Below are 15984 nucleotides of genomic sequence, written 5' to 3'. Positions count from 1 at the left end.
AACCATGTAAAGGTCGCCGAGCGCTGAGGAGCAAAGTGTAATAAGGTCACTAACACTGCTGATCGATAACTGGAGAGTTCAAACCTCCTTTGGCGTCAACATCACAACAGAAACTGCACAGGGAGCTACATGGCATGGGTTTCTATGGCCTGAGCAGCTGCATGCAAGCCTTATTCTGTGGAGTGATGATTCACGCTTCTCTATCTGTCAGTCTGATGGACGAGTCTGGGTTTGGCAAACGGCAGGAGAACGTTACCTGCCTGATTGCACTGTGCCAGCTGTAAAGTTTGGTGGAGGAGGGATAATGATATAATGCTATGGGGTAGTTTTTCTGGGGTTGAACCCTTAGTTCCACACACACACACACACACACACACACACACACACACACACACACACACACACACACACACACACACACATCTTCTAAGCTGCTTCTACCTCAGGGTCACGGAGGGTGCTGGAGCCTATTCCAGCGGTCCTCGGATGGAAGGCAGGATATACCCTGGACAGGTTTCCAGTCCATCGCAGAGCTTTTGTCCAACATCAGTGTCTTTCGAATGCTGTTGTCTAAACTGGGGTGGCACGGTGGCGCTTTGGGCTGCGCAGGACTTGATTCCCCGGCCAGGTGACCAGGGTTTGTATGCTCTCCCTGTGTCTGCAAGGGTTTCTTCCCTCAGTTCAAAGACATGCAGTCAGGCCAACACATTAAATTGACACTAGGTGTATGTCTGTCTGTCTGTCTGCCCCGTAAAGGACTGGTCAACCTATCCAGGGTGTTTCCTGCCTTTCGCCCAATGGCCACTGGGATAGGCTCCAGCAACCTCACCCAGAAGGAGAAGCGCCTTAGGTAGTGTGTGTGTTGTCTAAACTCTGCATGCTGGTTAACTTGCTGAAGACAACTCTGCACTGAAAAGATACAGCAAAGCAGATGCTAAAAGCTAGACAAATGTAAAAGCTACATTTTGACAAAGTGCATGCTTTGACAAATAGAAATGACCAACATCTGACACGTTTCTGCAGACCATCCCCATTTAGCACGTTTTTATGGGCGTATTAGTTCAAAATCTTTCATGTACAAACTTTAATGTCCTCACCAAGAAAAAAAGCAATGGTTTTTTTTTGTATTTTTTGTTTGTTTGGGGCCGTAATAAAAACAATTTGTGTTTCTTTGTCGTTTTTTTGATGCCACAATTTAAAAAATATTCACGTCTACCAAACGGTCGAGACGGCACTTTGTGGCATGTATAGCGGCTCTAAATGTGCTCTACTAAATGGTAAAGATGGTTCTTCAAGGGTTCCTTAGTGAAGAAAATGGTTCTCTATAGAATCATGAACACTCAAAGAACGCTTTGCATGATTAAATGTTTCTTTGCATGATGAAAGGGTTCTTCAGGTTGATGGAGAATGTGTTGTATATGGTTCTGTACAGAATCTTCACCAAAAAAGGTTCTTCTGTTGCATCAAGCCTGACACCCTAACAATAGAAGAACCCTTTTTGGTGCTACACAGAACCATTTACAACACTTTCTCCATTAATGTGAGGAACTTTCACCCTAAAAAAGAATCCTTTAATCATGCAGTGTTCATGGTTCTATACAGAACCATGTTCTTTACTAAAGAAACATATTTTTAAGTATGTAATATTAAAAAGTCTTAAAACTTTTGCTCTTTTTCTAAATGCATTAGCACTTTCAAAACTCATCTGTTCACTAGGTGGATCAAGGTCATGAAGTTGTAACGATGGCCTACATGTATTGTACTACTGCGCATGCGCGAGAGAATTGTAGCCCCTCCGTGCAAGATGGTGAGCTGCTGCCGCCGGTCTGCTGTAACTATCTTCTAGGTTATCTGGACAGTGATGGTGAGATAAGTGGGTGACCTATCATTAAATACGTCTTCTACCCCGCATGGAGTGTATTCCTGTCTGTGTGCCTCCAAAGAAGCCAGGAATCCTTGCTATCTCTTCTACCACTCGCCCCCTCCCCCCTTTTTTCACCATTACAAAGTACTGACTTCATTTTAGGCCAATACTTCAAATCAATAACTTTTCAAAAACCTTTGAATGGAGGTCATTTTCCATTTTCTTCTCCATTTATTATGACATTTTGACATTGTGACATTTTTAAACTCTGTAAAAAAGACAGGCAGAAACATGACGCAGCTCTTTTATGGGTCCAGTCGTGGGCTGGAGGTCAGGGAACCCGCCTTGTGACGGGAAGGTTGCCGGTTCGATCCCCTGAGCTGACAGTACACGACTGAGTTGCCCTAACCCCCTACTGACCTAACCCCCAACTGCTTCCCAGGTGCTGCGTATAGGGTTGCCCACTGCCTGGGCAAGTGTGCTCACTGCCCCCTAGTGTGTGTGTGTGTGTGTGTGTGTGTGTGTGTGTGTGTGTGTGTGTGTGTGTGTGTGTGTGTGTGTGTGTGTGTGTTTCACTGCATGGATGTGTCAAATGCAGAGGTGAAATGCCCCCGTTGTACGACTAATAAGGGTCTCTTAATCTGATCTAACAAAATTAAAATAGAGAGAAAAATCAACATATTAATTTTTCCACCAGTGACAAAATATGCTCATTAATCTTTGGTGGTATTAAACAAGTGGCTGCACCGTTTACTGTATCTTAACCTCAGACAAAAACGTTCTGTTAGCATCACAGTGTGGTTCTGTAACACTTGACAGCAGACTTGGCTATTTTAACTCCTTGCTCGAGTGCATTTTGGGACAGAACCCATCTGCCCCACAGCCAGACCAACTTGATTACAAACAAAGTGCCGTGGACATGTTGTTCCTTTCTGAGGTAAAAGCAGGATGCGCTGGAGCATAGGTTGGGATTAAAGTCTAAAAAGGTTCATTAATAATCCTCTAGTGTGCACCCAGGGAACGTGGAGCTCCATGGTGCAGGTCAAATCTCTCATGACCTTTATAGTTTGTGACAGATGCAAGTGGATGACCAGACTGTGGAACGGTTTTTGTAGATGTATGTCAGCTTAGCTCTTGTAAGAGAAAACTGAAAGAGCCGGACCGTCCAGCAGTTCCAAAAACATGAATATGTTAGAAGTTAGAGGGATGTTTTGTATTGAGATACAGGTCATAGGGTCATGGGAAGGTGTGTTAATTTTAAGTGGCATACACACCAATCAGGCTTAATATTATGACCACCTCCTCGTTTCTACACTCATTGTCCATCTTATCAGCTCCACTTACTGTATAGCTGCACTTTGTAGTTCTACAGTTACAGACTGTAGTCCATCTGTTTCTCTGATACTCTGTTACCCTGTTCTTCAGTGGTCAGGACCCCCATGGACCCTCACAGAGCAGGTACTGTTTGGGTGGTGGATCATTCTCAGCACTGCAGTAACACTGACGTGGTGGTGGTGGTGTGTTAGTGTGTGTTGTGCTGGTACGAGTGGATCAGACACAGCAATGCTGCTGGAGTTTTTAAACACTGTGTCCACTCACTGTCCACTCTATTAGACACTCCTACCTTGCTGGTCCACCTTGTAGATGTAAAGTCAGAGACGACAGCTCATCTGCTGCTGCACAGTTTGTGTTGGTCATCCTCTAGTCCTTCATCAGTGGTCACAGGACACTGCCCACAGGACGCTGCCCACAGGACGCTGCCCACAGGACGCTGTTGGCTGGGTATTTTTGGTTGGTGGACTGTTCTCAGTCCAGCAACGACACTGAGGAGCACTGGAGTGCTCTACAAGCGGCCTACAATGCCGCAGGTTGATGTCCTGGTCTTTTCACAGAGTGGACGTGATGATGTGATGATGCATATCTGGAAGCTTTGCATTCTAACCCACCAAAATCCTACCAGGTTAATACTGGTACACAGCAAATGCCTTATATCATTAGTGTTCAGGGAACCAGTAGATGCTTTGCTAAATGCCATTTTGAGCTATTTTAATCTCCTGGAAAGAAGAAACGTGTCCTGATATTTGTGCTTCTCTATTCTGTAGCTGTAATGACTCACGTTTTCAGATGCAGCAGGGTGGGCGGTATTATGCTGTACATTTTCTGAACTGTCATGTTTCCCATTTCTTTAATCCAGCTGTATGTTCCAGAGCAAAATCGCAATGATCAGACCCAAATCTGTGCGTTTGGCCCCCGGCCCAGGGTCACAACCTTATCAGATGGATAGATGAAGCTGTCGCATTTACAAGCTCAATCATGATCCTGAGCTCCTGCTCTTCTCCTGAGGCGACCTCATCTTTCAGCATGGTCACATGGCCTGACTAGTTCTTTAATACTGTAAATATATATCCATCCATCCATCCATCCATCCATCTACTCAACCACACCGTCCAACCACCATCTCTCTCGCCCTCTCTTGTAATAAGGGCTGAGCTTCCATCTCTCTAAGTGGAGATCACAGACTTTTACAGAGAGCAATTACAATCATCTTCACACTTCTGCAAAGTAAAACTGCCCAATCCTACAAGCACTGAGGCGTCCCCTAAAACAGGATGTTCTCTCCCTCTCGTGACGTCGTCCACTGCAGATTACTGCTTCACAGTGCTCACAGCTGGTCAAGGCCTCCACACAGATTAATGGAGCTTTTGAAGGAGCTAACGGCTCATATATTACCGTAATGATGCCCTAAAGTTGCAGCCGGAGTTGGATATGCAGTAAATCATTCCATTGTTTGCAAAGCAGACAGTTGCATAACAGCTTTTAATGCTAATATCGCTGAACCTACAGGGGTCACATGGTAACGGGTGCTAAATATGGCTCAATGTGAGATGACGGGTGAGAGGTTTGTGTGACATGTGTGAGCTTCGGCGCAACGGCATGAAAGAGATTCCACCTGCGGAAGACGCGTGAGTGGGGGTACGTGTGCGCGGCTCTCACAGGTGCGTTATGCAAGACGTCTACTAACAGACATGTTAGAGGATCTGGAGAAAAGCTTGACGATGCTCCATGTGGCTTGTTCGTCACACTGATGGCACCTAAAACGCTGCAGTTATAAATAGGAAGCTAATCATCTGCGCAAGAAAGGAGGAGATCCAGCAGTTCAGCAGTGGCAAAAACAACAGGCTTGACATTCATCCGTGATGTTTGGTGGATGGCTCTATGGTTTTGTCTTCCGCAGCTTCATGTATTTAAGAATGAATGGAACACAGTTGTTAATATTATTAAGTGACCCTAATTAGTGCCACAACGGGAAATTTCACCTTTCAGCCCATTCATGCAGTGAAACACCACATACACAGTAGGGGGGGCAGTGAGCACACTTGTCCAGGGGGGTGGGCAGCCCTATCCGCAGCGCCCGGGGAGCAGTTGGGGGTTAGGTGTGTTGCTCAAGGGCACCTCAGTCATGTACTGCCGACTCAGGAGATCATATCATGATGTCATATGACTAGGAGTAGTTAGTATTTAAAGCCCGGGCTTTAGTCATGATATTGTGAAGTATTGTTCCATCCGCCTGAGCTACAAAGAGCTACCACTCGTCTATCTATCTATCTATCTATCTATCTGTCTGTCTGTCTGTCTGTCTGTCTGTCTGTCTGTCTACTTTCTTGACCACCAATCCATCCACCCAACTATCTGTCTCATGACCCACTCACCCACCAACCACTCAATCAACTCTTCTATCTATCTCCTTAACTGGCCACCCATCCATCAATCATCCATCTACCTATCTGCCTACCCACTCACCCACCAACCAACTCATTTATCTACTCATTTCCCCACCATTCTATCTATCTATCTATCTATCTATCTATCTACTTTATTGACCACCATTCCATCCATCCATCCAACTATCTGTCTCACTCTTTTACCTACCCTCTTACCCACCAACCAACCTATCTTTTCTGGATTTACAACTCTGCCTTTTGTCATTGCCCTTTTCGTCTTGTTTGCCTGCTTTGTGTTATTCTTCTTGTGTACTGGATTGTTTTGGATTTGATCCATGTCTGTCTTTTGACACGAGCTTGGATTCCACGTTAATCAGTGAAGTCTCTTCTTCTACCCTCATCTGCGAGCATCTGATCAGTTCTGTGTTGTTACAATAGGTGTAACACAGAGTCACAGCATTACATACATAGAGCTAACAGCGTCCATTTAAGGTGGAGCAGGCAAATTCAAACAAAAAGCTGGTGAAAGAGGAGCTGCCTTCACTAAAAAATTCTACTCCTGGAAAGTTTCCTGCCAGGGATGCGAGAAAAGCCGCTATGGCTGAGCTGAAGCTTAAGAATAAAGTAATTGGGCATAAATATTGTGGCTCCCAAGGTGCTTTGACTTTTGCTGTCAAGGACAAAATGATTCTTCTTACCATTTGGGTGGCCAAGGCCTTAATAATTAATATAGTACAATTATATATTTATTTTTGCACCCAACTTTCCCCTCATTAATAAAAAGCACTCCTATCCGGCTTTCTAACAATGTAGATGGGCAAAATAAAGAAATAATGTTCAAATTTTTAGGTTGCGCAAAAACATTATTTGAAATTGCACCCACCATGACCAAAGGAGCCAAGCCGACAAAGTCCCTCTGGGTGGTATAGACCCTCATGAGGCCCTCCGAGGCCCCCAGCATTTTCACATCATCAGGAAGGGCCAGTTCCCACTTAATAACCTGGATCTCTGACTGGCTGCTGACATCCTCCACCTCAAAATCCATCTGCAGGATCGCCTGAAGTTTGCTCAGCCTGTGAGGGGAGACAGTCGTTGTTATTGGACAATACATCTTAAACAGTATATGAATGAATAATAGAACTTAAGCTGTTAAATCTGTGAGGTTGATGCCTTAAAGGCTTTTATAAACTTAACCAAATCCTTGAATCCATATCTCGGATGGATTCTGTTGATGTAGGCGGTCATTGTCACAGGTTTGTTTCGACATATGACGCATTTAAACATCGTTTCACATAAAAAAAACCTGCCAATGCTGCACCATTTTCGCATGTTGGCTGTCAAATGGCATCATAAGATTGGATATTTTGTTTTTAATGATGGTAGTTCATTCCTATTGCACTATTGCAATGTGTGTCCAGGAAGATAAAATCTCCACCACCTTGTTTTTTTTAAAAAAACTTTAAATAAGGACGAACTGAGTAATTTGAATCATTCATATCAGTTTTGGGAGTGAACAGCTTTCAAACCCAATACAGACTGCATGCAAGGTCATTTAAAGTGACCCCCTGGCCACAGATCTGATCTCTTGACCGCATCGACTGCTCTCACACTTGCCTAAATGCACTGAAATGTCTGTGTAAATGACCTGTAATTCCAGAAAAACACTGATTCTGCAGCTATTTATAGCACTACCCACAATTGGGATCGTTTAAATATCCTATTCTGGGCCCTGATTTCACACCTAACCATATTGCATTTCATTAGAGCTAAATGAGAACTTCAGGCTCCGTCTGGTCCGCAAATAAATGATATTTTCTATAAAAATGTAAGTTATCAGTGCTTGCTGTGAAGTTTCAGAGAAAACTAGCTTGTTTGGCGAGAAAGCCAGGAGCAGAACTACAGTAGACCAGGCATGCAGTATCTGTTTTCTCCTTTGGCCAATTATATCTGCAAATAAATCATATTTTCCATCATCCCATGAGTAATCGGTGTGTACTATAAAGTTCCAGACGAAGCCTCTGCATAACAGGTCTAACAGCCAGGAGCAGATCCCACTGTAGGCTTGACGTGTGGAGGTTGTCCTCTACATTGGCCAATTCTGTCTGCAGATATACCCCATTTTCCACTCATCTACCAGTTGTCAGTGTTTGCTGAGACGTTCCCAACGAAGAACTACAGTGAGAAACTGAGGTCTTACAGTTTTGGCAAGCCAGCCATGAGCCAAAGCTACTTATGGGCTGCTCCTTTTGAGAACTGCACCTTCAAAGAATTCATATTCCCCATCAGTCTATGAGTTTTCCTGAAGATCCAAAGGGAATGAAAGCAACATTCTGATCAAACAGCACTATGGGAATTTTAAAAAAGCAAACCATCAAATGTATAACAAGTTCCAGGTACAAGAACCAGATTAACCCTCTCAAGGTGATGATGTTGTATGCAGCATCAAAGGACACCGTAGATAAAAGAATAAACACGCTGAATGCTACACATTTACTTTCAGTTTGGTTTTTCTTTCCCCAGAAGGCTTGCACTTTGTCATTCCTCTGAGGGCTCCATTGCGACAATATACCTTTGCAATCCTGCCCTGAACTGCACTGTCTTTTTGGAGACTTATATCCTTAATAACCAATCCAACACTGAAAAGAGTTCTTCGCATGGCTGTTAGTGGACGGATGCCTTTTACATTTACAGCATTTGGCAGACGCTCTTATCCAGAGCGACTTCAAATTCGATTAGTTTAACACAGGTAGGCGAAGGTAGAGTTAGGAGTCTTGCCCAAGGACTCATTATTGGTATAGTGTAGGGTGTTTACCAAGGCGGGGATTGAACCCCAGTCAACACAATGTGGAAGTGGATGTCATCTACTGCGCTATACCAGCCACCACCCACTGCCTTGGGTCGAGTCTGTCGACCAGTCAGATGCTGTATGTCACGACTGGCCCCTCCCAGTCCTCCATGTGCTTTTGTTTTGGTCTTGTCCATGTGATTCCTTGTTTTGTTTCTTCCCGGTCCTGCCCCCTTGTTTCCAGACCCTGCTCCTGATTGTTACCGCCTGTGTCTTGTTAACCCTGTTATAATTAAGCCCTGTGTTTTCCCGTTAGGCTGCTGGTATTCTGTTTGGTCTTTGTAGTGTATTGTTTAGCGTCGTCATTCTGGCCTCCGTTGTGTTTTTCCTGTGATCATTTTTGTTATGTCTGTCCCTCGTTCTCTCCGTGTTGGCTCGTTGACACTGGTCTGTCTAGAACCTGATATTGCATTTGCCCCTAGTAAATCTCGCTTATCTCAGCACATACATCACATACATTCGCCTCATCGTCGGTCCCACACGTTACACTGTGTTCCTGACTTGTTGCCGGAACAATGCCACCGTTCCATACATCTCTGGCATGCACTGTTCACGGAATATTTCATCATATATCATTAACCCGAGATGGTGAAGGCCAAGCTCCAGGACGACAAGACCCGAGAAACTTGTTGAAAAATGGTTTACAGCTCAAAGTGCCCAATAAAAAGATCAATTTGCACATAGTGCTATCAAAGAATCCAATCTGTCGGACGGTAGATGAAAAGAGTTAGAAATAAGAACAAGCCATATACCTTCACGTCGATGTGCACCGAAGAATAAAATGGATGCTTTAAAATCGCACACAGCTTAGTCAATCACCCTATCACTATGCCGTGTCATTCCCCCACCACATCCACATCAATCCCCTCTCTATTCACCATAATACTTTCAATAGGACTCAAGTTCCTCTATAATCTGATTCATCTGTCTCAGATCTTTCAGCTTTAAAACACAGCTTTCAAGCTCTGGGGATCAGCCGAAAACGAGTTCAAATGCCTCTTTTGTGTGGACCGCATGTATGAGCATATGGGCTTGTGTGTGTGTGTGTGTGTGTGTGTATTTTTAGCAGAATGGAGCTGCGAATATAAGGTTATTAAACTAGTGTTGGCGACACTTAATGAAGTCTGCATGTCTATTTATTGCACAGCCCAATTTCTCTAATTCATATGAACACACTTTGCACACTTTGAAGGCGTTTTAAGGAAACATTAGAACTCATTGGTGCGTCACAGTGATACTGGCATAACAAAGAGAAAAGATCTGCAGTTTTATTTAGTCAATTTCAGCTCAAATAGCTACATAATCTGCCCCTCTGACACCCCCCCCCCCCAAAAAAAAATAGGGGGACACTTTATTCTGAGTGGTCCTTTTTAGATGAAACAAACACTCAACAGACTCTCAGTAACACAAACGGTTGAGGGGTACGGTCAGGTTCTGGGGTGGGGTTAAGGTTAGGGTGAGGATTAGGTTTTGGGTTGAGGTTTACTTTAGGGTTACAATTAGGGCCAAGGTTAGGGTTAGGATTAGGTTTTTGGTCGAGTTTAAGGTTAGGGTTAGGATTAGGGCCAGGGTTAGGGTTAGGTTTTGGTTTTTGGTCGAGTTTAAGGTTAAGGTTAGGGTCAGGATTAGGATTAGGTTTTTGGTTGAGGTTTAGTTTAGGGTTAGGATTAGGGCTAGGGTGAGGGTTAGGTTTTGGTTTTTGGTTGAGTTTAAGGTTAAGGTTAGGGTTACGAATAGGGCCAGGGTGAGATTTAGGATTAGGTTTTGGGTTGAGGTTAAGGTTAGGGTTAGGATTAGGGCCAGGGTGAGGGTTAGGTTTTTGGTTGAGTTTAAGGTTATGGTTAGCATTAGGGCCAGGATTAGGATTAGGTTTTGGGTCGGGGTTAAGGTTAGGACTAGGGCCAGGGTGAGGGTTAGGTTTTTGCTTGAGTTTAAGGTAAGGGTTAGGATTAGGGCCAGGGTTAGGATTAGGTTTTGGCTTGAGGTTTAGTTTAGGTTTACAAATAGGGCCAGGGTGAGATTTAGGATTAGGTTTTGGGTTGAGGTTAAGGTTAGGGTTAGGATTAGGGCCAGGGTGAGAGTTAGGTTTAGGTTTTTGGTTGAGTTTGAGGTTAGGGTTAGGATTAGGATTAGGTTTTGTTAAGGTTGGTAAGGTGAGGTTTTGCGCAGTGTAATATATTAACAATACATCCGATTAATGTAATAATGTATCAACAGAACATCTACAATATATTTACTTCTATGCATTCAGATGCTTCACTACTGCTACTTCACTGACATGTTGTTGTTGATGTCCTACTGATAATCTGTTGAGTTTATTAAGCATCTACAAATGACCACTCCAAACAAAGTGAAACTAGTGGAGAAACTACACTGCAAAAAATGGTATCCTGTCAAGTGAAATGACCTTAAATCTAGTCTATATGTCTATTTCTCCTTTTGAGATGGTTGTGCGCTCATTTAGCTCATTTCTGGACATTGTTTTACTTGTTTTAGGTAATTTTATCAGGTGATCTCACTATACTGGCTGGTTTCAAGCACATTTCTTACAACAGGCAAACTTATCTGCCAATATAGTGAGATCATTTTACTCAATAAAGTCTAGTAATAAGGTAAATAATCTTAAGTTAAACCACAACTTCATAAAGATACCAATATTAGATGTATTGACTATATTTAAGATGACAAGATACATTAGCATGAAAATAACTTTTATTTCTGTCCCGTAATTAAGCATATTAATTGTATTTTTAACAAAGCCTCTGAATGGAGAAATTCTAAACAATAGATATGTGTACAGTAACCTGTAGTTTTGTACACGAAAGTGTCTGTACAAATTTTTTTTTTGCTTTTAGATTTATTAAATCATTTAAAAATGAGGAAAAAACAAGAAACTGTTTGCTTGGAGGAATAAAACACTGCATGATCTTTGCTAAGCTTGTCCACTCGGGTTAATGTGCCCCCCTTTCGACGGGTCAGTCTGACATGATTATTAAGTCGATATTCAAACATGACAAACAAGCCAAATGAGAACCCCCAAAAAAGAACAAAGCAGAATTAAAAACAAGGACTATCCGGATTTGGGTGAAGGTCTCTTTCAGCCCTCTTTTGGGACACTATTAAACAGGATTAGCCTGCTTTAATCCTGCATTACAGGAGAAAGATTCCCCAAAAATGCACCACGGCTTTGCGGCCTAAGTGGCTGTAGGCAGCCGAGACTGGGGGAACCTATTGTTGGGGTGATTTAAGACCCCCCCAAAAAGGCACTCACAGTAGGCAGCCCCTGCAGGGGGTAACTTGCAGGCTGTTTTGGACGGATTATGAGTAGTTTACACAGCGCAAATATGCCGTTTATAAGCATTTAGACGAACAAAGGGCCCTAATCCCAGACACTGCGAGAAAACGAGACTAAAATGAGCTTGACAAGGCCAGAGTCATCAAGGACAGACCCACACCGGCTGCTACCGAATGACCATGACCTTCTGTGTAATCTTAAGCTCCTCCAGTCCATTCCCAGCTTGGTGTCCATGGAGGTCTCCGGCGTCAAGATAAGCCCTCTCCAGAGAGCCGCTCAAACTGGTATGCTGTAATTTCAGTCGGTGTGATAGCAAAAGGCTGTAATTGGCTGATGAGGCATATTGTTGCGGATTCTGCCAGGCGGGAATACGGATAGTATCAGCATTGTACTACATAAATCAGAGAACACGTGGTTGACCTCAGTTGAGATCAAGGTACTCACGTTAAAGAGGAATAGAAAGGGGAACTCGGGCTGGCTTTCACTAAGAGGATCACTCAGGTGTGCACACAACACACTGACACACGATTGGATGCAAGTGTCATCAAAGGTGACTCAACAAATTCCTTCAGAGGTCTTTTTTGTTTGCCGCACATAGAAAATGCCAAGGACATCCAAACAATGAAATGATGAGGCTCAGGTGATTACGCTCTACAGCCGTACAATACAATATACACCAGACATGTATAACGTTTGTTGGTCCTGGTCTCTGCAGCAGCTACTGAATACCGGAAAAATGAATTATTAATAGTGACCTGTGCAGACGTTAAGGCATATTTTACCTTTTACCTTTTATTCTTTTCTGAGGTGTTAAAGAGAATATGCTAAATAGAAATTGTACACCAAATGTGTAGAACAATGCCAAATTTAAGTTCCCCGTAGAACCCATGTGTCAAACACAGGTCAGGCCTGCCATACTATCCTATCCGCCTCGCAAAGGTATTTTAGTTTTCTATTAATATCAGCCTGTTTCGCAATGCACTACAGTCCCCAGCATGCACTGCAATGGTAATGTGTGCTCAGACTCTCCTACCTCAACAACAATCTATGGGACAGCAGTTACACCTCAGTTCCCAGTCATATCACCGAATGCATTTCAGCTGCAGTTCAACCAAATAAACCTCGTATCTCCAAAATGGTAACTTTACAGGAGAAGGAAAAAACCTCCTACACTTTTAATGTGAGTCAATGGAACCAGAGTTTTTTCCAAGTCATTTGGAGCCGTTTCTTTTTGTCCATTCATCTTGAAATTAACACACAGTATAAAGGACGACAGCCATTTTCGAATGATGTCAAAAGCTGAAAAACGACAAAAGTGGAGATACAAGGTTTTCTGCAGCAGCGATGTGCAAAATGACACCGACAATCCAGTTAACAAATAAGACTATTCACATTTACATACAGAGTGACTTACAATGTGTAGTGTGGGGTGCTTGCCCAGACAGGGGATCGAACACCAGTCTACAGCGTGGAAAGTAGAGTTACCTACTACACCATACCAACCACTACAAAATAGTTAGGATAGTTTTATGATGAATATTATGGAACATGGACAAATGCTTAGTACTGCAAACAGCAGTTGTGTAGTATACATACATATGCATAAGTATGCACATATGCTGTGGCAATTTATCCATAGTAATGTCTGTAACCATGACCAAATCGTGACCAAAAACCATGACCAAAAAGTGACAAAAAAACAAAAACCATGACCAAAAAGTGACCAAAAACTAAAAACCATGACCAAAAAGTAACCAAAAACCACGACCAAAAACCAAAAACCATGACCAAAAAGTGACCAAAAACCATTACTAAAAAGTGACCAAAAACCACGACCAAAAACCATGACCAAAAAGTGACCAAAAACCAAAAACCATGACCAAAAAGTGACCAAAAACTAAAAACCATGACCAAAAAGTAACCAAAAACCACGACCAAAAACCAAAAACCATGACCAAAAAGTGACCAAAAACTAAAAACCATGACCAAAAAGTAACCAAAAACCACGACCAAAAACCAAAAACCATGACCAAAAAGTGACCAAAAACTAAAAACCATGACCAAAAAGTAACCAAAAACCACGACCAAAAACCAAAAACCATGACCAAAAAGTGACCAAAAACTAAAAACCATGACCAAAAAGTAACCAAAAACCACGACCAAAAACCAAAAACCATGACCAAAAAGTGACCAAAAACCACGACCAAAAACCAAAAACCATTACTAAAAAGTGACCAAAAACCACGACCAAAAACCATGACCAAAAAGTGACCAAAAACCAAAAACCATGACCAAAAAGAGACCAAAAACTAAAAACCATGACCAAAAAGTAACCAAAAACCACGACCAAAAACCAAAAACCATGACCAAAAAGTGACCAAAAACTAAAAACCATGACCAAAAAGTAACCAAAAACCACGACCAAAAACCAAAAACCATGACCAAAAAGTGACCAAAAACCACGACCAAAAACCAAAAACCATTACTAAAAAGTGACCAAAAACCACGACCAAAAACCATGACCAAAAAGTGACCAAAAACCAAAAACCATGACCAAAAAGTGACCAAAAACCACGACCAAAAACCAAAAACCATTACTAAAAAGTGACCAAAAACCACGACCAAAAACCAAAAACCATGACCAAAAAGTGACCAAAAACCAAATACCATGACCAAAAAGTGACCAAAGACCACGACCAAAAACCAAAAACCATGACCAAAAAGTGACCAAAGACCACGACCAAAAACCAAAAACCATGACCAAAAAGTGACCAAAAACCACGACCAAAAACCAAAAACCATTACTAAAAAGTGACCAAAAACCACGACCAAAAACCAAAAACCATGACCAAAAAGTGACCAAAAACCAAAAACCATGACCAAAAAGTGACCAAAAACCAAAACCTGTCTGTGAACTGGAAAGTAAAACATGTCTTTTACATTGTGTGAACATTTCGTGATGAATGGACCAACTGAAATGGCCCAAAATCACTTGGAATAAAGTCTCTTTACATTAAGAACTAAAATTAACTAGAAGTTAAAAACATTATTGCTTTCTTCTATAGTTTCTATTCTGTAGATACATTTATTTTTTTATTTACACATATGATATGATATATGATATGCCAGTGAGTCCTGAACTACCTCTATTCTTTAGCATTTTCCTTCTACCATGTTTTTACTGGTAACTTCAAATGAACCTCAATTGCCCAATGCAATGTCCAGCCTGTAAAGAAGAGCCTGGGTACTGAAAATGAAGGACCTCTTCGCCACCTACATTGGGTGAACCTAGTTCAGATGGGACACATTTTGCTAGACGCACCGGAAGTCCAAATTATGAGCCCATCAGCCAAGTAAATAATGCTGAATGACGTTCTACTGGTAATTATTTATGATTTGATTCCCTCGTATTATTCATAAAACTGCCCACTTCATTAAGTATCGTCCCACTTTTGCAGAACCCACCTCATATAGATACATGGAGGTGTATGATGGTGGTCCACTATGTCCAGTAGAACACTAAATGATTAGAAAATGTCATTGACTGCCAAATGTAGCCAGCGAACAGCAATCAAGCACTGCCTCCTCTGAACAAACTGACTTTTTAAGGTTATTTGCGTCACTCATTTCAAATGAGCTCTGCTGTTCTCTTCAGCCCAAACCGGAACGGGTGGCTCTCCCAAAGCTGACGCGGACGAAGGGGTGAAAAGGGAAGCCGAGGATACCTGTAATCCGAACCAAGGATTCCTAGAAAGGTTTTTGATTAAACCGATCAAGATTTATGAACCAATTGGAGGATCTTTCACTCACGCAGGATTGGCCTGAGGACAGGCTAGGCTGAACTCTTAAGATCAGCAGTGTTTCCGTGCACATAGCGTGACCGAGGACAGCCGCCACAGCGCTAACAGAGCTGGCAGTGGCCTTTACTCCCAGACCTGCAGGGCGAATTTGTTTCAATGTTTGGGCCAGAATTTCTATGAATCAGTCCAGTTTCCTCTCCAATTACTGAAACTAGTACTAGGCGAGCGCGGGAAACAACCTAACACGGGACACGAATTAACATTGGTAGCCACTTAAACTCCTTGAAACCACCAATTTTTTATGTCCTGCTGAAAGTCGACCCGTTTTTCCCCAAATCTGGGCTCTAAACTATAAACAGACGGCGTCTCTTCAGTGATCTGCTCTGGAAACATCACTTTTATGAAATAAAACAAACAGTGTCTGAGATTTTTGGTGGCTTTCAGCAGTAAATTGTAAA

General features: G+C 42.5%; 1 protein-coding gene across 1 annotated transcript in view; it reads right to left on the bottom strand.

The window, feature by feature from the left end:
- The window catches only part of LOC108442518 (transmembrane protein 132C), a 94486-nt gene that overhangs the window by 24676 nt on the left and 53826 nt on the right, over positions 1-15984 (bottom strand). Inside the window, exon 4 of the mRNA XM_017722595.2 lies at positions 6470-6659. Within this exon, the coding sequence (XP_017578084.2) occupies positions 6470-6659 (190 nt within the window). The remainder of the gene's footprint in view (positions 1-6469; positions 6660-15984) is intronic.

Source organism: Pygocentrus nattereri, chromosome 29, assembly GCF_015220715.1.
Source record: "Pygocentrus nattereri isolate fPygNat1 chromosome 29, fPygNat1.pri, whole genome shotgun sequence".
NCBI lineage: Eukaryota > Metazoa > Chordata > Actinopteri > Characiformes > Serrasalmidae > Pygocentrus > Pygocentrus nattereri.
This window is presented reverse-complemented; position numbering and strand designations above follow the sequence as displayed.